Source organism: Brachypodium distachyon, chromosome 3 (assembly GCF_000005505.3).
Source record: "Brachypodium distachyon strain Bd21 chromosome 3, Brachypodium_distachyon_v3.0, whole genome shotgun sequence".
Classification (NCBI taxonomy): Eukaryota; Viridiplantae; Streptophyta; class Magnoliopsida; order Poales; family Poaceae; genus Brachypodium; species Brachypodium distachyon.
Window position 1 is genome coordinate 50392865 of NC_016133.3, and position 27511 is coordinate 50420375.

General features: G+C 50.8%; 4 protein-coding genes across 4 annotated transcripts; all 4 read right to left on the reverse strand.

Annotated features, from left to right (window-relative positions):
- Positions 1–212: 212 nt before the first annotated feature.
- On the reverse strand, positions 213–3897 carry LOC100839236 (phenylalanine ammonia-lyase). The gene is made up of 2 exons (XM_003575348.4): positions 3438–3897; positions 213–2319 (listed from the first exon to the last, which is right to left on the reverse strand). Exons 1-2 carry the CDS (start codon positions 3800–3802, stop codon positions 561–563), a joined length of 2124 nt encoding a protein of 707 aa, XP_003575396.1. The 5' UTR covers positions 3803–3897; the 3' UTR covers positions 213–560.
- Positions 3898–12011: 8114 nt separating this feature from the next.
- LOC100840340 (phenylalanine ammonia-lyase) lies at positions 12012–16497 on the reverse strand. Its single transcript, XM_003575352.3, has 2 exons — positions 15906–16497; positions 12012–14047 (listed from the first exon to the last, which is right to left on the reverse strand). Exons 1-2 carry the CDS (start codon positions 16310–16312, stop codon positions 12301–12303), a joined length of 2154 nt encoding a protein of 717 aa, XP_003575400.1. The 5' UTR covers positions 16313–16497; the 3' UTR covers positions 12012–12300.
- A 1872-nt stretch (positions 16498–18369) lies between these two features.
- Positions 18370–20908, reverse strand: LOC100841149 (phenylalanine ammonia-lyase). Its single transcript, XM_003575355.3, has one exon. The coding sequence runs from the start codon at positions 20756–20758 to the stop codon at positions 18623–18625; it is 2136 nt and encodes a 711-aa protein (XP_003575403.1). The 5' UTR covers positions 20759–20908; the 3' UTR covers positions 18370–18622.
- A 3776-nt stretch (positions 20909–24684) lies between these two features.
- LOC100841454 (phenylalanine ammonia-lyase) lies at positions 24685–27205 on the reverse strand. The gene has a single exon (XM_003575356.4). The coding sequence runs from the start codon at positions 26998–27000 to the stop codon at positions 24862–24864; it is 2139 nt and encodes a 712-aa protein (XP_003575404.1). The 5' UTR covers positions 27001–27205; the 3' UTR covers positions 24685–24861.
- Positions 27206–27511: the final 306 nt, after the last annotated feature.

Consider the following 27511-nt stretch of genomic DNA (forward strand, 5'->3'; position numbering starts at 1 on the left):
TGCACCAGGGTCAGGTTTTGTAACGTGGGATTTGAGATATTGAGAAGAAATAAAAAAAGAGGCATGACAGGTGGCTATGGCCAAATAAATTCCCGATCGTGTGCGTCTTCATGTGACTGATCTTTGGACAAACCCAACACGGTGAAAATGAAAGTCATCTGTGCTGTGGCTAAAAAAAAAGGCTCTCTCCAATTATAAGCACTGCGTATTCAGAGCGAGACAAATGGTATATATATATATTGTATTATAGGAGCAAAACATTCTAGTATTACAGGGGACAATGGAAAAGAAGCAATAATCGAGTAGCATACTTCACCCCAAAATACAAGGACAATATATCTTAGCAAAAGCTGCCCGGCGGCCAAGGCGCGCGCATTGCAGGCGATGGCAGAGCAGCTGTACACAATGAACAACAAAGGGCAGGCGCCACACCAACAAAAGAAGCGACAGGATCTGAAAAGAACGACATACACGAGCTTAACCGTCTTATTTTCGGACTTGTAATTTTGTAGCCTCCTCTTCTTCCTCCCTCGACCGATGGATACGGGCCAATGGACGGTCTAGACGACGTTGATGGGCAGGGGCTCGCCGTTCCACTCCTTGAGGCACTCGAGCATGGGGTCGATGAGCTTCCCCTGGCTGATGCCGATGAACACCTTGTTGCACTCCTCTCCGGGGGACAGGAGCTTCTCGCCGGTGAGGTACACGCAGCCGAGCTCCTCGCGGACGAAGCGGTACAGCGGGAACGACCTGCTGTCCTTGATCAGGTTGGGGATGGGCGCCGTGCCCTTCTCGAACGCCACCCGCGCGGCCTCGATCTCCCGCGGCAGCGCCGCCCTCAGCTCCTCCTCGAACTTGTTGATCTTGGAGAACACCGTGGCCTCGCTCTCGCCGGCGTTGTCGACGCCGCTGCTGGTGAGCGCGTGGTCGACGAGCACGGCGCGCAGCTTCTGCATCAGCGGGTAGTTGGCGCTGCAGGCGTCGTCGGCGTAGCTGAACACGGCCTCGCGGTCGATGGCGGTCAGGAGGCTCTTCTCGCTGAACCGCGCGCTGGAGAGGTCCCCCGTGGGGTTCATGGTGAGAACCTTCTTGGACACCTGCGTGACGCAGTTCTTCACGGAGGCCTTGATATTCTCCTCCAGGTGGCGGAGGTCCACGGCCTGGCAGAGCGCCACCATGTAGGTGGAGGACATGAGCTTGAGGATGTCCACGGCCTCGGCGGTCTTCCTGGCGGACACGAGGCCCAGGGAGTTCACGTCCTGGTTGTGCTGCTCCGCGCTCTGCACGTGGTTGGTCACCGGGTTGGCCAGGTACTGGAGCTCCGAGCAGTAGGAAGCCATGGCGATCTCGGTCCCCTTGAAACCGTAGTCCAGGCTCGGGTTGCGGCTCCCCGCCAGGTTGGAGGTCAGCCCGTTGTTGTAGAACTCGTTGACGAGCTCCGAGAACTGCGCGAACATGAGCTTGCCGATGTTGGCGATGGCGAGGCGGGTGTTGTCCATGGACACCCCGATGGGGGTGCCCTGGAAGTTGCCGCCGTGGAGCGCCTTGCCACGGTGGACGTCGATGACGGGGTTGTCGTTGACCGAGTTGACCTCGCGCTCGATGGACTTTGTGGCCGACCGGATGACCTCGATCTGGGGGCCCAGCCACTGCGGCGACGTGCGGAGCGCGTACCTGTCCTGCTTCGGCTTCAGCTGCGGGTCGATCTCGTTGACCTTCTTGGCGTGGCTCATGAAGGAGCTCCCAGCCAGGATGTGCTCCATGATGGCCGCGGCCTCGATGGAGCCAGGGTGGTGCTTCAGCTTGTGTGTCAAATGGTCAGTGAACTCCGGCTTGCCGTTCATCACCTCGCAGAACACGGCTGACAGAACCTCAGAGAGGACAGCGAGGACATTGCAGTCAAACAGCACGGTGGCCGCGAGCGCAGAGCCCACGGAGGTGCCATTGACGATGGCGAGGCCTTCCTTGGGGTTGAGCGTGAAGAAGCCGCCCTCGATGCCGGCGACCTTGAAGGCCTCGGCGGCGTCCACCTTCCTGCCGTCGGCGGTGGTGGCCTGCGCGTTGGGCCGCCCCGTGATGAGGCCCGCGATGTAAGAGAGCGGGACCAGGTCGCCGGAGGCCGTGATGGTGCCCCGGAGCGGCAGGCAGGGGCTGACGCCCGTGTTGAGGAGCTTGGTGATGGCCTCCAGGATCTCGAACCGGATGCCGGAGTAGCCCTGGAGAAGGGTGTTGATGCGCACCAGCATGGCCGCACGGGTCACCTCCGCCGGCAGCGAGTGGCCGTCGGAGCCTGTGCCGAAGATCCCGGCGTTCAGATGCCTGTGGAGGCGACAACGACGTCGTGCATGCGCATGGTTCGTTAGTGGATAAACTTCCAACAATATCCAAGTTGCAACTAAAGAAACAGATAACAAAAATTGACAACGCCGGTACTAGAACTAGCTATTGGTTCCTGTCCTCTGTTGCATTTCCCATCAGGATTTAGTAACCAGAATTTACAGAGTTATTTTGGTTTTGGGTTGGACCACTCGTGCTCCCCACTAACTGCCTCCCTGGCACTGACATGATGAAACATCTAAAAGAGTAATTTTCTCGAATGTCAGCAGAACAGATCTAGAGATGCATTGTTTCCGATCTAAGTGTGCCAGTGCGCGCACCACAACGTCTACTTCATCACCGTAATTACAATCTTTTTCTACTTCCAGCTCACACATCACACTGAGTTCCCCATGCATGCACTCACTGCATGCCGACTCATGCGTGTCTCATTCATGGCCTTTTCACCGGGCACAGGCAGCCGTGTGCTACGCGTGACTCGTTTTTTTCCGGGAAGCATGCAAGTAGCATGTAGATCGATGTAGGAGTGCCCGGTGCGGCCGGCTGAGAGGCACGCGACAAATGCCAGCCGTGAGACTGAGACAAAATTCTCGCCTCGGCAACGGCACGGTGCAGATCCGACCAGTACGTACATCTGACCGGCCGTTCATTTTCACTACTCCTCCTGCGTCTCCCATTCTGTGCCGCCTCCTAATTCGACTTGTCGCCATCCAGAGCGTGGCACGCAGTTTAATGCTTACCTGTCAGTCGTCTATGCGGTGACGTACAGGGCTGCATGAGGTACATGCATCTACGGATGTGTGACGATGTATTTATTTTGTTACCCTTTTTTTGTCATGCTTCTTCTTTCCACTGATGTACTTGCTACAGCACATGAATCTCAACGAAGCATCGGCCAGGCAAAACATAAGTTAAGCTTTCCTAGTCCGACTGGTAGATGGACCCACGTACGGATCGATGGAGCCAGCAAGTACTACTAACAAACAGTTGAACAGCGTATATATATGGATCTGGACGCTAATAATCAACGTGATTAGTTAAGGTACTACTGTAAAACAAACTTTTGCGGGGGGGGTTTGATGAGTAAATTGTATTATTACCTGAGGAGCTCGACCTGGAGGGCGGGCCCGTCCTTGGTGCGGCGGTGGGAGGTGCCGCCGAAGCCGGTGGTGACGCCGTAGATGTCGCCGCCGGCGGCGAGGCAGCTGAGGATCCACTCGCTGCTGGCCTTGACGCGGGGGCGCGCCTCCTCGTCGAGCTCCACGGAGACACCGGCGGCGTCCTTTGCCTGGGCCACGGCGGCCACCTGGCCCACGCGGAGGCTGGCCCCCTCGATCTTCACCACGGGCTCCCGGAACTGGGCCACCATCCGCTTCACCTCGTCCAGGTGGCTGCCCGTCAGCTCCGCCGCCGCCGCGCCCCAGTTCAGCGGGTCCTTCTCCGAGATGGCTCCGTTGCCCGCCATTATATTGATCGGTCGGTGGCTAAAATTGAAGGGTTGAAGAAGAGCTAGCTGCTGGAGGAGACTGTGATGAGTGAGCTCTTCTTGGAGGGAAACGGACGCGGAGTGGCACGCTTAAATAGCGCCGGGGCAGGGCAGGTTGGTGGGTTTAGGTGGGTGGATGAGGGGCCTATCCATCCATCTAAGCTCGCCGGCCCTTTCTCATCTCCTCTGCGGTTACTACTAGTGCTCCTGCCTAAGCTAGTGGGTTGGTTGGTGACTGATACGGTGGATCTACTAAAGTTAATTTCATATGAGGAGTGCTTTATTAATTCTCTTATTAAATCGCGTTTCTATCTCTAAGCTCCCGTTCTTCCTACCGGATCTTCGGTGTACTCCAATCTTATGCAATGGGTCCAAAACAGCATCGTAGAAACTGGTACGACATTCAGGAGAACATGACAGTTATCAAAACCAAAGGAAGAGTTCCTTGGATAAAACAAAAGAACAAAAACTAAGAGTTGGGGACAGAGTTTATAATCTTCATTTTTATATGCAGCGGATGTTTATCATAGATAGAAAGAGGAAGCGAGGAACTAAGCCAAAGTCACTTAGATTGAGGAGCAGATGCAAATACAACCTCCTCGCCACTTCCTCTATCATTAGTAGAGCATCTTGTGCATTTTTGTTTTCTGTGCTGTCCTAAAATATCATTTTCTTTCTTTATTTCCAGAACTTAGATCGAGGATTAAGGATTAGGGAAAAAGTTCCCCACGAAGATTAAAAAAATATCTCACCAACCCCGAAAAGGAAAACCAGGTTGCTCTCAAGTGGAAACCGGAGTTGTTGGCGGGGTAATACGTGTGCCCCTCTCTAGCTTGTTGCCCACTGAATAACTGCAAATCCGTGGATTTCGCCTCGCTTTGCCCTCTCCAATATTTACGTGGTTGCGACGTCGTCGCTGCACGCACGGAAGACTGAACTGAACATGTACCCGCGCCCTTGCTTATAGTGCTTGGCGTTCCGGACCAGGTTACATCGTCAGATTCACGAGGATACTGTTGCTTTCCTCCCATCCGTGTCCGTGTCTGCTAAATATGCCAGGCAGTGTGAAGACATTCAGCGGTGTCTATCAAAGAGCAATGTTAAAACAAGGTACGCGTGGGAGAGATATAAAACAAGGCAAAGCTCCAACGATCCCAAAAATGATCAGTCGGTTACTACGAAAGAGCAATGTTAAGCCGGTGCTGCTATACGTACGCCCTTTTTACGTCCGACCTCGTACGATCCGTGTCACGCGAGTTCTTTCTCGCCTGTCAAGTCAGGCCGGCACTGACCTCCGCGATTCTGCCCAAGTCCAAATCCAAGTCCGAGTAAAAATACTAAGCCAAAGGTTAATCATGTGTCTCTCTCGTCTTTTATCTGCACCAAGGGCTGCACCGGTTGTGCCCTACTATTTGGGATTTGGTGCTCAACGGGGAGGCCTTTTTTCTCTTGCGCCCATCGTCTTGGTTGCTGTCGTATGGTATCTGCAGAGTTGTTACCTACTCACTTCGTTCCTAAATTTTTGTCGTGGTTTCAGTACAAGTTATTTCAGTACAAATTTTCTCCGTTTCTAAATCCTTGTCCTGGTCTTAGTACAAATTTGAACTAAAATCACGACAAGAATTTAGAAACGGAGGGAATTTGTACGAAAACCACAACAAAAATTTAGTACAACGGAAATTCCATGAGAAGTGTATCTCAGATTTGACGAGAAAAAAAAATGTTAACCAATATATACCAATGTCGTAGTGGTGTCACGGCAGATGCCATGAGATGGCTTATCTTGTGGCCGATGGACGAAGGAGGAACCGGAGGAGAGAGGACGTGAAGAAAAACACGCACGAATACACAAGCACACACAGATTTACCCAGGTTCGGAGCCCTCTTGCTGAGGTAAGACTCCTACTCCTACTTTGTTGTATTAGCCGAGATAGAGAAACTTTGCAATGACGCTCCTTGAGCTGTATGTGTAAGTGCACCATCTCTTTCTATAGAGGGGTAAGGTTCTATTTATAGGCCGCCCATGTCACACTGACATGTGGGCCGAGTTCCCCAACCGAGTACCCGAGTTTATTTTTTCTGTTAGTGAAATTTTATGACTGCTTTGTCGGCGTTCGACGTACGAATCGCGAAGTCATAGAACAACCCTTTCAAAAAATTAAACTCGACAAACTCGCTTGGAAATACCCGAAACTGGAATGAAATGCCAGGTTAAGTGAAACAACGCACATCTCGGCTCGTTTCTTTGTTTGTTTCTGCAATTGTTTTTCATGTGTTCAGTTATCTCGTTCCCAATCTCTAGCTTGCCATGAAGCCGGGTTGCGGACAGCAGCGAAGTCATAGAGGGGATTTTCAATACCGACACAGTACTAAACCGACATAAGATTACACAACTAAACCATGCCGACATACAAAATAATAATTGCAATATAACACGTAAATAGCATGGAAGTCCTCAAGTTCCTTTTGAGAACCCGGCGGATAATTTCATTGTCTCAAAACATTGAACATAAGGAGAAAACGATACAAATACTCATCTTTCAAGTATAGAACGGATGAAGTAAAGATACATTCCATGCCCTCTTGGGGTCCTCGCCTGACCGGTCCATCCTGTTTGCTTTGGGATCCTGCGCATCTATAAGATAGTATGAATCATTATGCAGCGCTTTGCTCACAATGAAGGGTCTTCCCGGGGGGCGACAGTTTGTGCATGCCGGCTGTGCGCTGCACAAGTCAGAGCACGAGGTCTCCTTCCCGGAATACTCGCGGGTTTACCCTCCGGCTGTGATAACGCCTTAGGTGTTGTTGATAGATGGCCGACCAAGATAGAGCCAATTCCCGTGCTTCTTCGAGCAGGTCGACATCATTTTCTCGGGTCTCTTTTACCTCGGCTTCCGTATACATGGTCACTCGCGGAGAGTCATGTTCAATATCGGCTGGTAAGACAGCTTCCGCCCCGTATATGAGGAAGAATGACGTGTAACCTGTGGAGCGATTTGGAGTCGTCCTGAGACTCCATGGCACAGCCGGGAGTTAATCTAGCCAGCATCCCGGAGTACGTTCCAATGGCTCAATCAGCCGAGGTTTTATGACGGGTAGAACCATGCCGTTTGCTCTCTCAACTTGTCCATTGGACTGAGGATGTGCCACGAAGGCAATGTCTTCACCTCGATTAAGGGGGTTGCGCCCGACACCCTACTGGCCTGCAGCAGTATTGGGTGCTGGACCCCGAGGTTGGTGTCCATGACTAGCCGAGTGACGTTCTTGCTGCTCTCGGCGATTGTTGCCGAGACGGAGACCACTCTGGCTGTCATCGATTCTCCTGACCATTTGTCTCTCGGCCAGAACCGGATCATAATGCTCCAGGCGCTTATCTCGGCCTGAGTTGACACTCTTGTCCCGTTTGCCACCAGGCGAGGACGCTTGTTTGTCAGCCCGGCCATCGGTGCCCGCTGCCGAGTGAACGACTTGAGACGCACCGGGCTTGCCGTGCAACCTCATGTATGCCTCATTCTGCTCGTTGGCTGTGTGGAGCAATTCTTTCACGCGCAATTGCTGCAGCGGGAGTGCCTCTCCCGTGAGATTCGGCAAATCTTCGGCCGCAGCCTCGACGGCCCTGAGATTCTTGGCAGCGGTGTTATATTTTGGCCTCAGCACCGAAGCAAAACTTGCCGACACTGCGGACACCCCTCTGCCATCTCTGGCTATCTCGGTATTCAAGTTCCACGGTTACGCACCTCTCCAACTCGGCTAGGGTTAGTCAATGCGGTGGAATTGAGACCATGGGCTTTCTTATACTCACGGAGCAAAATATCAAGTTCTTGCCAGGCGCGAGCCACATCGACGGCCTCCTTCAGCAGATTTTGGCGCTCCAAGTCCTCCTGCAGCTGGGCCGGGTTAGTGTTTGACGCCACCGATGCGGTCAGCCGTTCGATGGAGGCCTCGAGCTGAATCGGCTTTGGCGGCAGAGCCGACGTGCCAGTTTGAGCAGCGACATTATCCGGCTTCTCCAGGGGGAACTTTGCCGTTCTCCCGGATTTGCTTGGGACTGCGCCGCTCTCTGCGGTGCCCTTGCCAGCATCGACGCCATGAGACGTCACCATAACCTCCACGCGGTCAGCGGGGCAGTCGACATGCCAGCTGCGAACCGTGTTGACATGTCGGTAGCAATGTAAACCTCATGCATGCCGAAGTTGATGAAGCAGCCCGCGCAAGGAAGTGGTGCGTTGTTGAAGCAGCCCGCGTTGTTGTCGACGAAGCCCAGAGAACCGAATCTCTGGACCAAACCGGAGACCACGCGCTCTCCGGTGACGATGAAGTTTTCCGTCCGGATGAAAACTCCAACCAGCGCCGCTGCTGGCCCCACGATGGGCGCCAACTGTCGTGGTGGAGTCACGGCAGATGCCATGGGATGGCTTATCTTGGGACCGATGGATGAAGGAGGAACCAGAGGAGGGAGGACGTGAAGGAAAACACGCACGAATACACAAGCACACACAGATTTACTCAGGTTCGGAGCCCTCTTGCCGAGGTAAGACTCCTACTCCTGCTTTGTTGTATTAGCCGAGATAACAAGCTCTATAATGGCTCTCCTTGAGCTGTATTCTTGAGGAAGAAAAAGAAGAAAGGGGAAACCCTAGGTGCCTAAGTCTTGGATCACTCTCCTGGGAGGGGTAGTGGTCTATTTATGGACCGCCCATGTCACACTGACATGCGGGCCGGAGCCTAACATTATCTTCTTTGGGCCCCGCCGGTCACGCACCTTGGTTTCCTCCGGGTGGCCCCGCAAGGGATAAAACAACTTTACTTTTCCTGGCGCCCTGCAACAAGTACAGCAGTCATCTGCCGGCTTCCGTCAGAGATTCTCTTTCGGTGCTTCTTTGCGCAGTCGCCTGGCATCACAACGTAAGCGGCCACTGCTTTTCCGTGATAAAAATAGCGCGGTGAGGATAAGACCATTGAGACATCCCGGCGCTGGCCGAGATCAAAGTATTTGTCCTTATCCTGCAATCTCATAAGACAAAATAGTCATGCCGGCATACACCTGGTATGCCGGCTTAGTATTACTTTGACTTAACGATGCCGGCATACATGACTATGCCGACTTTGCGTTCATCGGCTCGACTAAAACGTATCATCGTGACCCTACCCGGATCATCTCCCCGACAATCAGATGTGTCTTCCACAGCGAGGCTTTTTAATTTGGGCTGCAAGGGCTCTCGATCGGATATGGACAGGAAGGTACGTACGTGCTGGCAGGATCGGCAGGGAGTGGGACCATGGTACGAAAATTGTACTAAAATCATGGTACGCACAGCATTTCCGATGTTAAGCTGACAAAGAACGGTTCCGGCTTACTAGCTAGAAAGTGCATTTTTCTTCGTGCTTTTTTTTTCAAGAATACCATTTTTTTTGTGCTTTGGAAAAACCGAAAGCCTGCATCATCACCTGTCTTTCTGTTTTGGAGAAGCTAATTAGTATAAGCTGTGGGACCACTTCATAGGAGAACATGTTTTGGAGAAGCTGCGGCAATAAAAAAAAAGTAAGTTTTTGAAAACTACATTTTTTGTGTGTGTTTTAAGTTTTCACGGAACCACAGTCATTGCTAATTGTCTCATAGGACCAACACTCTTCAGTCAGGGATTCTCACGGAACCCAAATTTAAGAGGTTAAACCATTTGATTTGGTATAAAAAAGGTTAAGCCATTTGATAGGGTTTTGACCGCCGTGTCCTGCATTTGATTTGACACGTCAAATCTAGACCTGACCAGGCTAGCCAGTTTTCTTTGACATGTGGGCCACATATGTCACATGTGTGTAAAGAAACAGACTAGCCGGAACACGTGTCACCTGACATGCAGAGCACAACTGTCAGAAACCCTATCAAGTGGCTTAATCTGCCAGATTTGGATTGTGTATTACAAAGAGCTAGTTATACCGAGAACGAGTGGAAGGGCTGGTCCATGTACAATCTTTACTCTTATAAAGGTCTCTATCGGTGGCGACGATCTGTCACCTTCAGACCACACCACCATTTGATAAAACACAAAATATCAAGCCTGGGTGTGTATGAATTATCTGATCTAAGAAAGTTTTTTGAACACGTATTGTATTTTTTTTAGTCCATATCACCCCGTCTGGAGGAGCCTAGCGATTCGAATGCTCAATCTATACCTTTTTGTTTGTTTGTTTTTGAGAGGAGCTTAACCGGGCTACAACTTTTTTTTTTTGAGGGGAACCGGGCTACAACTTAACCGGGCTGGGTGTTAGGCCTTGAGAACCCAGCAGAACTCACACTACATATCTCTCTTCCTGGGCCGCACGGGCTACAACCGGGCTGGTTTTATACCTTTAGAACCAACATCATTCCATGACTTAGAGACTGGGTTCTCCTTTTATTTAAGAAGAAAGAAACTAGGCTCTATTGTACATTCACAACCACAACTCCACGCCTCTCAAAAAAAAAACCCACAACTCCACAAGCAGAAGGCCGCAGTTCACCCCCCTAAAAAAAAGAAGTAGAAGGCCTCAGCTATTCGCCATGATGCCATCAAACGTAGCTGTTGCAGTCTCCTCTTCGCGCATTTGATATACGAAGTATATAATGCCTCATTCTTGGATCACACAACACAATTAAAACACAATAGACCATTGACTTTATTTAGAGTTTACAGTGCAGTTTAGCTAGATCCTACTAATATTGTGAAGCAGAGTTAGTACCAGTCTGTTGTGTACTTTAGACTTCGGATGAAGTGATGAACCTTTGCTGCAAATCCAGTGTATATCGAGTGCTTGTAGACCTAGCAAGCCAAAAGGAACTTGTCAGTTGTGACTTCATTGCGCACCTTTTGTTGGTACAAGTTTGGTTGAGCACTGCAAACATCGCTTTAGTTGTTAGAACAAACATTTCTGTTGAAGAAACTATGCATATCACTCCAAAGTTAGGCCAACAAGCACGTTGATGGATGTTCAATTATCGTCTTTCTCAGCAGAGTGTACTGATGCATTTTCAATTTCCCCGTCTACATCTAGCCTGAAGTCTGAACAATCTTCTCTCAACCTGCCAAATACTCCAGTTGGACTGGCTACAATTCCGTCATTCCGTGCGCATGGTATATATGACAACTTGACATGCTCATTGACTCATAGATAGACAAATAGTTGAGGACTAGTGTTATTGGATTTCCTTTTCATCATCCAAGTTCCTTCTCTATCTCTATTCTCCAGAAGATTGATACATATCCATCGTGGGTAGATGTCCGCTAATAAAAGCTCTATCGTTCATCGTCCGTGGAGCACGCCCAAATGAATATCATATTGGTAAGGTAATCAGTAGTCTTCGCATATGATTGACTTTGGCGGTTTGGCATGTCTAGGAATCTTTGGTGCGGCAAAATGCAAGCAAGTGTGCCAACTACTTGGCTGCATCGAGATATTAGCTGTCATACAGTAGTTCCTATCACTGAGAAAATAATTTGCTCACATGAACTGTACATCGAAAGGGCGGTGATGCAAACGAACAAGGCATGTTGACATCTGAACTAGAATCATTATTTCTTTTTTGTTGCCCAGCGGCGCTTTTGTACTCTTCATAGGATGAGCCATCACATCACATTGCCCGAGTTTGGCACTTGAAACCCTTCCCTGTTTTGAGTGGATCATCTACCATGCATGGAAATTGTATGTTTCCTTGGGTCTTCTTGTGTTGGTAGACAGTAGGGCGCCACTAAGCAACAACGAAAAAAGTACTCTAATTCAATGAAGCAAAGTATCTACTATGAGCTCGTTTTTTTAACGTTGCTTCTCTGAATTCATACCTGCTACTGAAATTTTACGCACCCAGGAGGTTTGCAAGGTGCTTATGCATTTGACGTTTCCAACCCGGTAAGCAAGAATAATAAAATGCTAACGATCGAATTATCCTCGTAAGCTGATCAGTGATCAATTCAACTCATAGTGGTTGGGCACCACCATCCGAAGTACAGTAGGAATGTAGTAGGATAAACAACCAGCTCGTCCAATTGAAACATGGGCACGTCTCTCGCACTCGATTGGAAACAGAGAGGCACCGCCAGTTCGGAAACAGTAGTGGAGTACATGACAAGATCAACGACCTAACTAAATCCCTTTTTCAACCGATCCTGCTGATTCCTCTGTTGTCGGTGTTGGTTAATCAACTCAAAGTATAAGAAAGAAAGGCGAGAGCACGGAGTATATATTATGAAACAAAATAATGTACTTAATCCCCCATCATCGTACAAGTTACAACACCACAAGTTTGAGAAGCTGCCTGCTGTCTGCTGTCATCGCAGCAGCGTGAAACAGCAACAATAACATCAACTTTAAACTACAAAGAAACATAGATAGTATCTTCACCTAAATGTATCAGGAACTTAACCTCCTCTTCACTGCCATGGAATGCTGTATATTCAGTTTGATATACGTCTCTTTTCTTTTTTTCCTTTTCTTCAGCTCGATCAGCACAGTGGCAGGGGCTCGCCGTTCCACTCCTTGAGGCACTCGAGCAGCGGGTCGATGTGCTTGCGCTGGTTCATGGCCACGAGCACCTTGTTGAGCTCCTCCCCTGGCGACCGCGTCTTCTCCCCTGTCAGGTACTCCGTGCCGAGCTCCTCGCGCACGAACCGGTACAGCGGGTAAGAGCGGCAGTCCTTGATCCGGTTCGGCGCCAGCGGCGTGCCGTTCTCCACGGACGCGCGTGCGGCCTCCACCTCCTTGGGCAGCGCCGCGCGGAGGTTCTGCTCGAACTCCGCGACCTTGGCGAAGATGGAGGTCTCCAGGGCGCGCTCGCCGTCGCCGTTGGCCAGAGCGTGCTCGATCAGCACAGCCCTGAGCTTCTGCATCAGCGGGTAGTTGGGGCTGCACGGGTCGTCGGCGTACGCGAACACCGCCTCGCGGTCAATCGCGGTGAGCAGATCCTTCTCGCAGAAGCGGGCGATGTGGAGGCCGCCCATGGCGTTCATGCTCAGGGTTTTCTTGGCCACCTGCATCACGCAGTTCCTCACCGCTGTCTTCATGTTCTCCTCGAGGTGGCGAAGGTCAATGGCCTGGCACAGAGCAATCAAGAACGTGGAGGACATGATCTTCAGGATGTCGATGGCCTCGGCAGTCTTCCTGGATGAGATGAGGCCAAGTGAGTTCACGTCCTGGTTGTGCTGCTCCGCGCTCTGGACGTGGTTGGTCACCGGGTTGCCCAAGAACTGCAGCTCAGAGCAGTAGGAAGCCATGGCGATCTCTGCGCCCTTGAAGCCGTAGTCCAAGCTCGGGTTGCGGCCACCGGACAGGTTGGACGGCAGGCCATTGTTGTAGAAGTCGTTCACCAGCTCTGAGAACTGCGCGAACATCAGCTTGCCAATAGCAGCAATGGCAAGACGGGTGTTGTCCATGGAGACACCGATGGGGGTGCCCTGGAAGTTACCACCGTGGATCGCCTTGCCACGGGAGACATCGATGAGCGGGTTGTCGTTGACAGAGTTGATCTCACGCTCAATTGACTTGGTGGCAAAGCGAATGACTTCGATCTGGGGCCCGAGCCATTGCGGTGATGTGCGGAGCGCGTACCGGTCCTGCTTTGGCTTCATCAATGGGTCGAGCTCGCCTTGCTTCTTTGCCTCCTTCATGTAGGAGCTTCCTTCCAAGATGTGCTCCATGATTGCAGCCGCCTCAATCTGTCCAGGGTGGTGCTTCAGCTTGTGGGTCAGGTGGTCGGTGAACTCCGGCTTGCCGGTCATGACCTCGCAGAACACGGCAGACAGGACCTCAGCAAGGATAGCCTGAATGTTCGCCTCAAACAGCACGGTCGATGCAAGACCAGAGCCCACGGCCGTGCCGTTCACCATGGCAAGGCCTTCCTTGGGCTGCAACTCGAAGAACCCATGCTCAATGCCGGCGATCTTGAATGCCTCAGCAGCGCTCACTTTGCTGCCATCAGGGGCCACCGCAACAGAGTTTTGGCGACCGGTGATGAGGCCAGCAATGTAGGACAGCGGCACAAGGTCACCGGAAGCGGTGATCGTGCCCCGGAGCGGCAGGCATGGCGTGACATTGGCATTGAGCAGCTTGGTGATGGCCTCAAGGATCTCGAAGCGGATGCCGGAGTAACCCTGGAGCAGGGTGTTGATGCGGACGAGCATAGCCGCGCGGGTTGCCTCGGCCGGCAGAACGTGTCCGTCCGTGCCAGTTCCAAAGGCGCCGGCGTTCAGGAACCTGTCGAACAGAGAGAGACAGACTGGTCAGTTTTCTATTCTGGAGTGTCATTACGGACTCTGCAGTTTGCGTAAAAACTCCTACTACTAAATCCCAAAACTTGGTCAGAGCTCAGAAATACCCATATACTAAAACTACACTAGGAAATGTTCCTCGCATTTTCCTTTCGTTTTTCTGACCGTGTACTAGTACGATGGCTCAAATACTGACAACAACTTGCGTGTTCTGCCGAGTATCCCATATATTATTGTTTGTTAGTACATACATGTTGCCCGCGACACTGAACTACTCGTACCCCATAATCCTTTTTTTTACTCTCTTTTTGTTTCAGAGACCGAGTGCTCTCCATAATCCTGTCCCCATTCGGTAGGTGGACACAGAAAATATGACATATCTATTATAGTGACAGGTTATACTTTTCTTCGAGAAAAAAAAAATAGTGACAGGCTAAACATACAGAGCACAGCAGCCGGTGCAAATAAAGTACGTGGCATGCTCAAGCCACTTGACCACTTCCTACGCTATTAAACTCTACTCATCTACCACTGCTTCACAGCTTGCTTAAGAAAAAAAAAACAAGACACGATCTGATGCCTTGCTTTATCTTTATCTGCAAAAGTCTACCGAAACTTCTGAGGCACATGACTCGTCCGAGGAGAGCTGGAGCAAGCAAGTTCACCACCAACAACAACAGTGAAGCGAATTAGCCTCACCAAACTCCAATTGCGTGTGACGCTCGCATCCCGCCTTCTCCGAACCAGCCACGCCCACGTCTTCTCCGTGGCCAGCCAGCCAGATAGATAAACTAGACTATGCGCGCGATGCCGACGACGACTTTGTCTATGGGCAATTGGGCGTGCATGAGCATGATGAGATGACAGGCGGCGCCAGGCAACCCAACTCCCACCAGCCGATCGCCCAACAAAGTCCTTTATTTTCCTCTCGGCGGGCCCGAAACAAACAAAGAGCGGAGGGAATGGGATCGTCCTTTTGCTACATCCCGGGATCTCGGTGAAGAAGAGAAACGTCGGTTTCTTTGATTCTTTCTCTCCTCGCAAAGAAAAGAGAGAAACCAGTAACAGCGGCATATGTGCGGCGTCGGCGGGATCTCCCTGTGAGGTCTACCGAGCTGTCGCTGCCGCTTTGTATGGTGGAGTGAATAGGCGGACACGGGCGGATCGGCACCGATTAAGATGGCCCGCCCAACAGTAGTACTCCTACTGAGCTCAATTCTGGATGTGTGTGTGGCCTACTCTCGTGTCATGTACCCTGGAATCTGAACATATCTATCTGAGTGAGGTACATGCCAATTAGATTGCTCATACATACTACTGCTACGGCCCTACCCAGTGGAAGTCCATTTTCATCTATCGTGTTGCTACTTCAGTTGTGAAACAGAGCACTACTAGATCCTGAACACACGGGTATTTCTGGAATGACGGCTGTGTCATGGTTGGAGAGATGGGTGGTTTTCTATTTGCAAAGTGGGCTACACAAAGCACGTCAGTGAATCTACCCGAATCCTTGAGTATAAGGATCACGCAGTGATGTCTAATTCGGGAAAAGATTCTGGTAATTTATGGCCAATCCCACCGTGATCCCACCAGAGGGCAGAGGCCAATCCAACCTCAGAAGAATCTTTCTGGGCTTCGAAAACTACGGAGTCCTGCGTACTCAACGAAGCAGAGCACATGCGCTGGTGCGGGCGCGCATCTAGCACAGCCAGATGTCTAATAAACTACCACCACCACTCGAATGCCTAATCTAGCATATTAAGTGGATCCTAATCTCAGAATTACAACTGCGTGTGAAACAAAATTAATCGAGCGGAGGGCCGGGATGGCGAATTTCTCCTCACCTGATGAGCTCCCTCTGGAGCGCGCCGCCCTCCTTGGTGCGGCGGTGGGAGGTGGCCCCGAAGCCGGTGGTGACGCCGTAGCTGTCGGTGCCGTTCATCATGCTGTTCATGACCCAGTCGCTGCTCTCCTTGACGCGGCCGCGGGCGGACTCGTCGAGCTCCACCCTGGCCTCGCCGGCGCCGGCGGCCACGGCGGCCACCTGCGCGATCCCGAGCGTGGCGCCCTCGATCTTCACCAGCGGCATGCGGAACTGCGCCACCATCTTCTTCACCTCCTCCAGGTGGCTCCCGGCGAGCTCCTCCGCGGTCTTGGCCCAGTTGAGCGGGTCGGCGGCGGCCCGCGGCGGCGCCGACATGCACAGGCCCTCGCCGTTGAGGGAGCCCACGAGCCCGTTCTCGCACTCCATTGCGAGGGAGGAGAGCAGTCCGGATCGAGGAGAAGGAACAAAATGGAAGGAAACGCACGGGACCGGAAGGCGGGGAAGGAAAGTAGTGATTAGTAGCGGCTACTTATGGGTACAAGTAATTATCGTACGATTTAGTTGTGGAAGAAGAGCTCGAGGAGAAGCTGGAAGCTCTTCTTGGAGAATAGCGGAGGGGGGAGATGGGCTTATATAGGAAAGCGCTGGGGGGGAGAAGAAAGGGGGGGTTGTTGGGTCAGTGCTTCTTGGGCTGGGTTGGTTGTTGGAGAGCTGACTCTGAGATCCGCCCTTGGATGGACCTGCCAACCGTGCCCCGATGCGCGCCACGTGGGCCACCAGAGCTGGCTCCCTCACCCCGGGTCGTCGTCTCGCGTGGCGTGGCTGGCTGTCTGCCGTCCGCGGAAGCCGCCGTGCGGGGCCCAGGAGGAAAACCGGCCCGCCCGGCCCACGGATCGGAGGCCCGGGACGCGCGCGCCGGTGTTGGTGGGTGGCGAGTGCCGGTCTGGGTTTGGTGTGGTTGGTGAGGGGTGGTTCGCGTGTCGTGTGGACGCGGGCTGGCAGCCTAACGCTCGCTCTTCTATTGGTCAGTCCGTCCGGTCGGTCTGGTCGCCGTCGCCCCGGCCGCGTCTCTACGGTTTACACGTGCAAACAGCTTTGCAGCTGCAGATCGATCCAAGAGACGGACCAAGACGCTGCAAAAGGCCTTGCCTGTCTGAAGATACTGACGGAAACTGGCCGGGTTGCAGTTTACAGGTTCAGTTCGTTCCCGACGCTCGGATTGTCAGAATCTCAACTGATGTCAAGTACTACTCCAGGCCAAAAAGATGGAATCTGCTCGGTTCTTTTGCCGGTAATTTCTGCTTCCGTCGACACTTGCTTGGCAATGCTTCCGCAGGGTTGGAGGAAATGCCGAACAAGCGAAGTAGAACGTTAAAGGTCAAGCTGCCGCATTCGATTCTTGTTGCCACCAAGAAACTAGCACATCACAACAGAGCTTCAAAGGAAAGCAATGCGATTCAAATGTGTCATGTGGTGCATGCTGCTCTGTTTTCCCCCATGCCGTGATCCCGCATAATAGTATTCATTCCAAGAAGCATTTGTGCGTGCAAAGTTCCTGTACACAATGAGTGACCCTCCGTCCTCCACAAAGACCATCAGAAAAACGCAGTCGAATCATGAAGATTCCACGTTCCTCTCTTTTGGAATGAAGAAATATTATAAGGGAAAGGGTTGGTTCAAGGATGCATATGCACATTTCGCCCAATTGTCTTGTCTTTTAGGGCCGCACTTTAGGATTGTACCAGTAGTTGGTACCAACGAACTCTCGTGGCGACCAACTCAGCAATTATGCCAGATAAACTCGACGCGCTTGGCGACTAAGCTAGCACGAAAAAAGTTTAATGATTGGTTTCTGGTCCCTCACATAAGTTCAGTCAGACTCAATTGTCATGATGTAGTAACACACCTCTTGCACCTAAACCCCAACTTTCCTTCTTCAGATCTGAACCTGACGAAACATTGACTACTTCAACATCAATTGACGATGTATATATTTATGAAATGAAGAAGTCCAAAAGGGCAAAGAGAACAAGACCAAACGGGATACGGAAAACCAGGTGCTAACTGAAACAGAGCATAGGATTTGTTTTTTTCCAGAAAAAGACTATCATAAATATTCATCAGGGCGATTGCTGAATAGACTAATTGTACTTCAGCATCTGTGAGGGGATTTGGTATTATTATATACTTGCCTTTTACAGCGAGTATGTAGGCAATGCTTATTACCCCCTTTGTTCAAAACTTCAAATGAAGTGAGACTAAGGTTAGGTACATAATGCAGACTGAACCATACAGAATGCTGAAAGTAATACAAGTGGAGGAAAAGAAGAACTTGAAAGCCGCTATGTAGTGGTTTAGATTATGCTAGTTCACGTTGTCCTATTTGAAAGTACTTCAGTTGTTACAACTTACGAGATTGTATCAAAACCCACAACTTTACATATTTGCAACAGGGTTAAGTTGCGGTACCTAACACCAGAAGATCAGTCTCAAATTCTTTTTGGTGATTCACAACACTTCGAAATTTGCCATTGAATTTGTTTTAGCTGCCTGACTGGCCATGCTCGTGGCAAATATGGCATTGCAGTTGCAGCTGTACATAGAAGAAGAACCCAAAACATGTATAGAAAAGAACAAAAGCAAAAACATTTCGCTCGTCTAAACGTATCACTAGTCGTCAGAAATCTGAGGACCACTGTCTTTGTACCCTCTCATCTTGTCCTGTCCGTTCTCAGTTTAGCAAATGGGCAGGGGCTCTCCGTTCCACTCCTTGAGGCATTCGAGCAGAGGGTCGATGTGCTTGCCTTGGTTGATGGCCATGAGAACCTTGTTCAGCTCTTCGCCAGGTGACCGTGTCTTCTCACCGGTCAGAAACACGGTTCCCAGCTCCTCGCGCACGAACCGGTACAGTGGGTATGAGCGGCACTCGGTGATTCTGTTGGGCGTGGCAGCCGTGCCGCTCTCTACTGCTGCGCGTGCGGCTTCCACCGCTTTGGGCAGCGCCGCGCGCAGCTCCTCTTCGAATTGGGCGACCTTGGCGAACACAGAGGTCTCCACATTGTACTCGGCGACGCCGTTGGCAAGGGCGCTCTCCACGAGCACACCGCGCAGCTTCTTCATCAGTGGGTAGTTGTGGTTGCACGGGTCGTCGGCGTAGGCGAATACCGCCTCGCGGTCAATCTCCTGGAGCATGTCTTTCTCGCAGAAGCGAGAGACGTGGAGATCACCGGTGGAGTTGGTGCTCAGAGTCTTCTTTGCCACTGTCATGACACAACTCTTGACGGCGCTCTTGACATTCTCCTCGATGTGGCGCAGGTCAATGGCTTGGCACAGGGCAACCAAGAACGTCGAGGACATGAGCTTGAGGATTTCAATGGCCTCGGCGGTCTTCCTCGAGGAGATCAGACCAAGTGAGTTGACGTCCTGGTTGTGCTGCTCGGCGCTTTGGACATGGTTGGTCACCGGGTTGCCCAGGAATTGCAGCTCGGAGCAGTACGAGGCCATGGCTATCTCAGCGCCCTTGAGGCCGTAGTCCAAGCTCGGGTTGCGCCCACCGGACAGGTTGGATGGCAGACCGTTGTTGTACAAGTCGTTCACCAGCTCCGAGAATTGCGCGAACATGAGCTTGCCGATGGCGGCAAGGGCGAGGCGGGTGTTGTCCATGGACACGCCGATGGGTGTGCCTTGGAAGTTTCCACCATGAATCGCCTTGCCGCGGGAAACGTCAATGAGCGGGTTGTCGTTGACGGAGTTGATCTCGCGCTCAATTGACTTGGTGGCAGCACGAATAACCTCAATCTGTGGCCCGAGCCATTGCGGCGACGTGCGGAGTGCATATCGGTCTTGCTTTGGCTTCATCAGTGGGTCGAGCTCGCCTTGCTTCTTGGCAAGCTTCATATAGGAGCTTCCCTCCAAGATGTGCTCCATGATAGCAGCAGCCTCGATTTGCCCGGGATGGTGCTTGAGCTTGTGGGTCAGGTGGTCGGTGAACTCCGGCTTGCCATTCATGACCTCGCAGAACACTGCAGAAATGACCTCGGCGAGAACAGCAAGAATGTTTGCCTCGAAGAGTACGGTGGATGCAAGACCAGAGCCCACCGCCGTGCCATTCACCATGGCAAGACCTTCCTTCGGCTGCAGCTCGAAGAAGCCGCCATGGATGCCGGCTATCTTGAACGCTTCCGCAGCATTCACCTTCCTGCCATCGGGTGCCACTGCCACGGAGTTCTCCCGGCCAGTGACGAGGCCCGCAATGTAAGAGAGCGGGACCAGGTCACCCGACGCGGTGATCGTGCCCCGGAGCGGCAGGCACGGCGTGACATTGGCATTGAGCAGCTTGGCAATGGCCTCGAGGATCTCGAACCGGATTCCGGAGTATCCTTGGAGGAGAGTGTTGATGCGGACGAGCATGGCTGCCCGTGTTGCCCCAGCCGGCAGAACGTGGCCGTCAGACCCGGTGCCGAACGCGCCGGCATTGAGGAACCTGATGAGTTCTCTTTGGAGAGCGCCGCCCTCCTTGGTCCTCCTGTGAGACGTGGCACCAAAGCCCGTGGTGACGCCGTAGCTATCGACGCCGTTGGCCATGCTGTTCATGACCCAGTCGCTGCTGGCCTTGACGCGCTCACGAGCCGACTCGTCGAGCTCCACCTTGGCCTCGCCGGCCGCGGCGACCGCGGCGACCTTGGCGATGCTCAGGCTGGCGCCCTCGATCGTCACCACGGGCTCGCGGTACTCCACCACCATCCTCTTCACCTCGTCCAAGTGGCTCCCCGTCAGCTCCTCCGCGGCCTTCCCCCAGTTAAGTGGGTCGGCGTGCTGGATCGCCGTGCAAATGCCATTGGCGGCAGCAACCCGGGCATTCTCGCGCGCCATTGCGGATTTGCAGGAGCAGAGAGAACTAATTGGCGCCACTAATTAAGCAGGCTGTGTGCGAGATGATTAGAGAGAAGTGTGTGATGAGCTGATGGCTTCTGCTGGAGTGAAGATGAGGAAGTGTTGGTCGCTGGGAGGATGTGTGGCGCTTGCTGGACTGAAATGGAAGGGGGGACGGGGTTTAAATAGGAAGGGGGGAGAGCTTGGGCAGTGCGCGCGCATGCATGCCGGTCAAAGGGCCACGAGGCCACGACCAACGGTGGTTTCCACGAGCGCAGGACTTGTGTCGTGTGTGAGGACTGAGGAGGGAGTGCTAGTTAATTTACGAACAGCACGTTTAGACGCGTTCCAGTGCTACGTACTACACCTACATGGAAATACTTCTTTTTAGGGACGGCATGGAAATTGTATGGTCGATCCAGCTCGGTCGCGCAGGCTGCGGTTGCCTGGTTGGTGCGCGTGAGGTTGGTGAGAAGAGAAGGGTGCTGCGCATGCTCATGCTCATGCTCATGAGTACTCCCTCCGTTTCATAATTCTTATCTCAAATTTATTTAAAAATAAATGTAACTATTCCTAAAAAGTGTCTAGATACATGTAATATTTCGATAAAAATTATGAAACGGAGGGAGTAGTATTTTACGCGACCGAGTCCAAAAGTAGTAGTTGGGCATGTATTTGGACATGTTTAATCGAGAATTTTGGCTACCTTTTTATGTTTAGCTTCAGCGGTATGTTAAAGCTAACGTGCCGATAAATATAGAATGACTTTGGTGACAGTGTGAAATGCTACGTACTCCGTGGTAAATAGTTCTACCCTCTCCTTCTAGCAAGGCCCCATTCAGAAACCTCCGATACAATGCAAACTGCATGTGTTTTAAAGAGCATGGTGATTTTGGTTTTGTTCAATAGATTTAGTACCCAAAAGATTTGCAATTATTATAGGGTGTAGCTACGCCTCATACGCACATTTTTTTAGTAAAATGCGTAAATCTCAAAGGAATAAATAGCACGTGATTTGGCCGCTATAGCATCACGGAAGTCTCGGCTCGACGCTCTGACGGCTTTCGTGAAATCAATGTTAATCCCTAATTTTGCATTAATTTTTTCTTCATATAACGAATAAATTTAGATCTACCGCTAATTTTCTATACGCGATGGCGCTAGTGCAACATGATAGCGGCTGCTATTGCGGCTTAAAGATATTGCCGCAAAATGATTTAGCACGTATCAAATCTGACAAATATAATTAGTACTCCCTCTGTCCGGAAATCTGACAAGTCACTTATTTTGGGACGTAGGAAGTATATCTAGACGCCATCCCTCCTCCCCCTTTCCATCATTCGCCTGAATCTTAAAGCACAAAACAGATCGGATGGTTGAGCAACCGTCCGAACAAAACTAAAGATTAGACGACTTAAACATAATAAGAACAATTAATATAAATTTGAAATTTGTAAATATGCATTAGTGGCATAACGCAGATATAAAATCCAAGAGACTTTTAATTAATCTAGGAGCATGATTTACCAAGGAGTTGGAAAATGGCCTCTGTAGGTTTAGAAAATCTAGATTTGAAACGTGGCCTCGTAAAGTTGGAACAACATGAACCATCAGATCAGCTGCATCATGACCGTTCGATTCGCGATTGGGACTGCTCATCCACGCCGAGTCGCTCAAACATCTCGCCGTGCCCTTGGACGCCCTGCCCTGCCCTGCTCTTCCTCCTCCTAGCAGGCGTTTCAGCCTCTCGCGACCTCGGATTTGATGAATCAACGGCCATCCCAAGCTTGAGCGTTCCCTCCGGGCCGAGAAGCCACTAGTGCCGCCGTTTTTCTTCTCGGCAAGGTAGTCCCCATGTCATTCCGATTGGTTTTGAGATCGCATTGGCATTGCCTAGAGTCGGCTGAACTTTAATTTTTATCTCTGCTGCCCGTCTCCTTCCATCCATTAGCCCTATGTCATTCCGACTGGTTTTGAGATCGCATTGGCATTGCCTAGAGTCGATTGAACCATCTTTTTTTTCCCTCGGGGGATACCATGGGTGGTTGCCGTTCACATACTTCATTGGATCCACTTATTTTCTTTCGTGCTAAGCTGATTCACGATTCACCTCTTGCAGATATCAATCTTGTATCGGCCCTTTAGGAACTGATTTAGACTTTAGAGGCTTATGCTACGTGATATGGTGTTGTATCATCAGGTTTTACTCTGATTTGTTTGCCAGGTGCTCGATGAAATTCCCACCCAAGCAGATTTTGTTCTGTTGTACCAGGGGTGCAAGGTGGATCTGATTTGAAAAAAAAAAAGATGTGCTTTCCTGTCTCCTGTATGTTAGATATGTTTGGTTGGATGTTATTTATACCGGTCCTTGCTTATTTCCATGAGATAATTTTTGTGAAGGTACAAATACAATACTAGAAAATTTCATAGACCAGAATGGGGATTATACCTTCAGTTCCATTGAGTATGCGCTTCACAATATCTAGTACACTAAATAAAGGAAACTGCAGGTTTTCCTGACATTTGACATGTAAGTAAAATTCTTACTATGTTTGCCAAATGACTGGATATTCTGAATTTAGCGTTTCATAGTGAAATCCTGTCATTCTGAAGTGTACATCATATTTTTTTTCTGTTATTTCATAATAGTGTTTATACAGTCAGAGCATGTTAGAACAAGCTTATGCTTTCTTCTCTTTGTCTTAGCCTCGCCTTTTTGTCTTCACAACCATGATCCAAACCATAAGCTATGCTCTCAACCTATGCGATTCTTTGAAACTGAAAAGAAAAATATTTGCAAATCCTCAGAGTACATTTTATTGCCCATTGTCGGTTTTGAGAGCAACACAAACATTTACTTCCATAGTAAATGGAAATTAACTTTGCTGGCATTTTGTTAAATTTGCTGGGAGCTTTACTTACGAGTGTGGTGCTTAATAAGATTTAGGTATAGCAGTTGGTGCATCTGTTCTGGTTGTTGTAGTCGATGGAGTTTTCTTTGAGCCTTTTATCTATCTCAGTAAAAGAAAGGGTTTTAAATTTGCAGGAGTATTCAGAGTTGTTTAAAGGAGGAATGGAAGGATAAAATGAAGTATCCACTACGACGGCCACTTCCTTATGCATATAAAATTGAGGTATCCCGTATATCCATGATAAGAGTAGTTGCCTTCCAATCCATAAGAAAACATACTGTGCCTTTGTGATTTTAGCTGCATGCAGTTATGCATCTTCCTGTCTTCTGTGAAATTGCAGAATCTCTGTTACCCAGAATTGCTCGAGACTTTGAGCCTACACGTATGAAACCTCCAGATTTTTTTTTGAGTGAAATACACCACTAGTGCATAAACTCGGATAGAATGCACAGTTTAGTCCACAAACTCAAAAAACGCACACATAAAGCCCTAAACATACTGTGCCTTCGTGATTTATTTTCGTTGCTTAGTTTAGAGATTATAGGACCTACATACTGATATTATTTTTGCGCAAAACATACTGATATATGAATGAATGGGCTAAGTTGTTTGTTTTCAGACAAACTGACTTACCTCGCCAGGCTTCTTGGTTTAGCTTGTGATCTTTCCAAAGTTATGAGATAAGAGCCGATCCATTACTGGACACTTTCTTTTTTCAATCTCTACATCTTTATGTCATGTTCGTAGTCGATTTAGGAGGACTTTCGCATGCTTATGGAAATAACGTTTCAAAAGTAAATGCTGAAGTTTTTCGTCTAATCCTAATTTCAACACTCAATTGCATATGCAATTCAACACATGTTATTGAAATGCCTTAAACTATTTTTATATGTTTTGCGAAATAGCTATCCGGGACCATGCAGGCATTTAGGTTGATGAGTAGTGTAAGTTTCTAGTGGAATCTACGCAACCCAAATAGCCAAGTGCACTGTGAAAGCTTTTGAACAACGATGATGCCATGAAAAAAAGTATAATTTATTGTTCCCAGTTCCAGAACTTACAGTTCGCGACAACTATTCATTTAGTTACTTGCCTTGCTGCTGTGCTAATGACAGGTTTACAACAAAGAATGATTGGCATAAGAACAATGAAAAATAATCAGCACCCAGAAGCACTCCTTCTATTCCCAGTTTAGCAGATGGGCAGTGGTTCACCGTTCCACTCCTTGAGGCACTCGAGCAGAGGGTCGATGTGCTTTCCTTGGTTGATGGCCACGAGCACCTTGTTCAGCTCCTCGCCGGGTGATCGTGTCTTCTCACCAGTCAGGTATGCAGTTCCGAGCTCCTCGCGGACAAACCTGTACAGAGGGTATGAGCGACACTCCTTGATTCTGTTGGGTGTCGCAGCCGTGCCACTCTCCACTGCGGAACGTGCGGCCTCGACCGCCTTAGGCAGTGCTGTGCGCAGCTCCTCCTCAAACTGAGCAACCTTGGCGAACACGGAGGTCTCTGCGTTGAACTCAGCCTTGCCGTTGGACAGGGCACGCTCCACGAGCACACCACGCAGCTTCTTCATGAGTGGATAGTTGGCACTGCAGGGATCATCGGCATACGCGAACACTGCCTCACGCTCAATCTCCTGGAGCAGGTCTTTCTCGCAGAAGCGAGCAACGTGAAGACCACCGGTGGAATTGGTGCTCAGAGTCCTCTTGGCCACTGTCATCACACAGCTCTTGACGGCACTCTTGACATTCTCCTCGATGTGGCGGAGATCAATGGCCTGGCAGAGGGCAACCAAGAATGTCGAGGACATGAGCTTGAGGATTTCCACAGCCTCGGCGGTCTTCCTTGAAGAGATGAGACCAAGAGAGTTCACGTCCTGGTTGTGCTGCTCGGCGCTCTGGACATGGTTGGTCACCGGGTTACCCAGAAATTGCAGCTCAGAGCAGTAAGAGGCCATAGCAATCTCGGCGCCCTTGAAGCCATAATCCAAGCTTGGATTGCGGCTACCAGACAAGTTGGATGGTAGGCCGTTGTTGTAGAAGTCATTCACAAGCTCCGAGAACTGAGCGAACATGAGCTTGCCGATGGCAGCAAGAGCAAGACGGGTGTTGTCCATGGACACACCAATGGGTGTACCTTGGAAGTTTCCACCATGAATCGCCTTGCCGCGGGAGACATCAATGAGTGGGTTGTCGTTGACGGAGTTGATCTCACGCTCAATTGACTTGGTGGCAGCACGAATAACCTCGATTTGTGGGCCCAGCCACTGAGGGGAAGTGCGGAGTGCATACCGATCTTGCTTTGGCTTCATCAGTGGGTCGAGGTCACCAAGCTTCTTGGCAAGCTTCATATAGGAGCTTCCCTCCAAGATGTGCTCCATGATAGCAGCAGCCTCGATTTGCCCGGGATGGTGCTTGAGCTTGTGGGTCAGGTGGTCGGTGAACTCCGGCTTGCCATTCATGACCTCGCAGAACACTGCAGAAATGACCTCGGCGAGAACAGCAAGAATGTTTGCCTCAAAGAGCACAGTCGACGCAAGACCAGAGCCCACAGCTGTGCCATTCACCATGGCAAGACCTTCCTTGGGCTGCAGCTCGAAGAAGCCACCATGGATGCCGGCAATCTTAAACGCCTCAGCAGCATTCACCTTCCTGCCGTCTGGTGTAACCGCCACAGAGTTCTCGCGACCGGTGACGAGGCCGGCAATATAAGAGAGCGGGACCAGGTCACCTGATGCGGTGATCGTGCCCCGGAGTGGCAGGCACGGCGTGACATTGGCATTGAGCAACTTGGCAATCGCCTCGAGGATCTCGAACCGGATTCCGGAGTATCCTTGGAGGAGAGTGTTGATGCGGACGAGCATGGCTGCCCGTGTTGCCCCAGCCGGCAGAACGTGGCCGTCAGACCCGGTGCCGAACGCGCCGGCATTGAGGAACCTGATGAGCTCTCTTTGGAGAGCGCCGCCCTCCTTGGTTCTCCGGTGAGACGTGGCACCAAAGCCGGTGGTGACGCCGTAGCTATCGACGCCGTTGGCCATGCTGTTCATGACCCAGTCGCTGCTGGCCTTGACGCGCTCACGAGCTGACTCGTCGAGCTCCACCTTCGCCTCACCGGCTGCGGCCACTGCCGCAACCTTGGCGATGCTCAAGGTGGCACCCTCGATCGTCACCACGGGTTTGCGGTACTCCGCCACCATCCTCTTCACCTCATCCAAGTGGCTTCCCGTCAGCTCCTCGGCCGCCTTTCCCCAGTTAAGTGGGTCGGCGCGGGGTGTCGCCATGCAGAGACCAGTGCCATTGGCAGCAAATTGGCCGTTCTCGCACTCCATTGCAGTTGCAGATAAAGCAGTTAACTGAAGCACTATGCTGAAGAATGTCACGAATATATGTGTTGTATTGGTTCTCTGCACTACAGAGGCTTGTGCAGATCGAAGAGCTAGTGTGGCTTAGATGTTGCTGCTCTTCTTGGGAGAGAATGGATGGGGAGGCAGAGTTTAAATAGGGAACGTGCTTGCTGCTTGGGAGGGTTAGGTGCAAAGCAGCACGAGTGCTGTGTTTGATACTGGGAACTATTTTCTGAGGTTACTGGCCAGAGGCGCGGAAACTTCGTGAGAGGTATTGCTCGGTCGCACGGGCTGTGGTTGCTGCGCGGCACGGGGGTTGGTGACTCAGCGATCTGCTCGCCTGCTGGGTCTTTGGTCTCGCTCTTAGTTCCAGTCGTCTTATCATTTTGCCTAGCATATGCATTTTCTAAGTGAATAGCTTATACCAACTCCACGGATGTCTTCGCACTTATAAAGATCTGAGTTGGTGGTCGCGAGTTCACTCCAACAAGACTAT

What these genes read in the sequence shown, in the direction of transcription:
- LOC100840340 (XM_003575352.3), bottom strand. Translation starts at nt 16,312, where the DNA reads ATGGAGTGCGAGAACGGGCTCGTGGGCTCCCTCAACGGCGAGGGCCTG. An exon ending in CTCCAGAGGGAGCTCATCAG is followed by an intron (nt 14,048 to 15,905) that starts GTGAGGAGAAAT and finishes TCTGTTCGACAG; the next exon opens with GTTCCTGAACGCCGGCGCCT.
- LOC100839236 (XM_003575348.4), bottom strand. Translation starts at nt 3,802, where the DNA reads ATGGCGGGCAACGGAGCCATCTCGGAGAAGGACCCGCTGAACTGGGGC. An exon ending in CTCCAGGTCGAGCTCCTCAG is followed by an intron (nt 2,320 to 3,437) that starts GTAATAATACAA and finishes TCGCCTCCACAG; the next exon opens with GCATCTGAACGCCGGGATCT.
- LOC100841149 (XM_003575355.3), bottom strand. Translation starts at nt 20,758, where the DNA reads ATGGCGCGCGAGAATGCCCGGGTTGCTGCCGCCAATGGCATTTGCACG.
- LOC100841454 (XM_003575356.4), bottom strand. Translation starts at nt 27,000, where the DNA reads ATGGAGTGCGAGAACGGCCAATTTGCTGCCAATGGCACTGGTCTCTGC.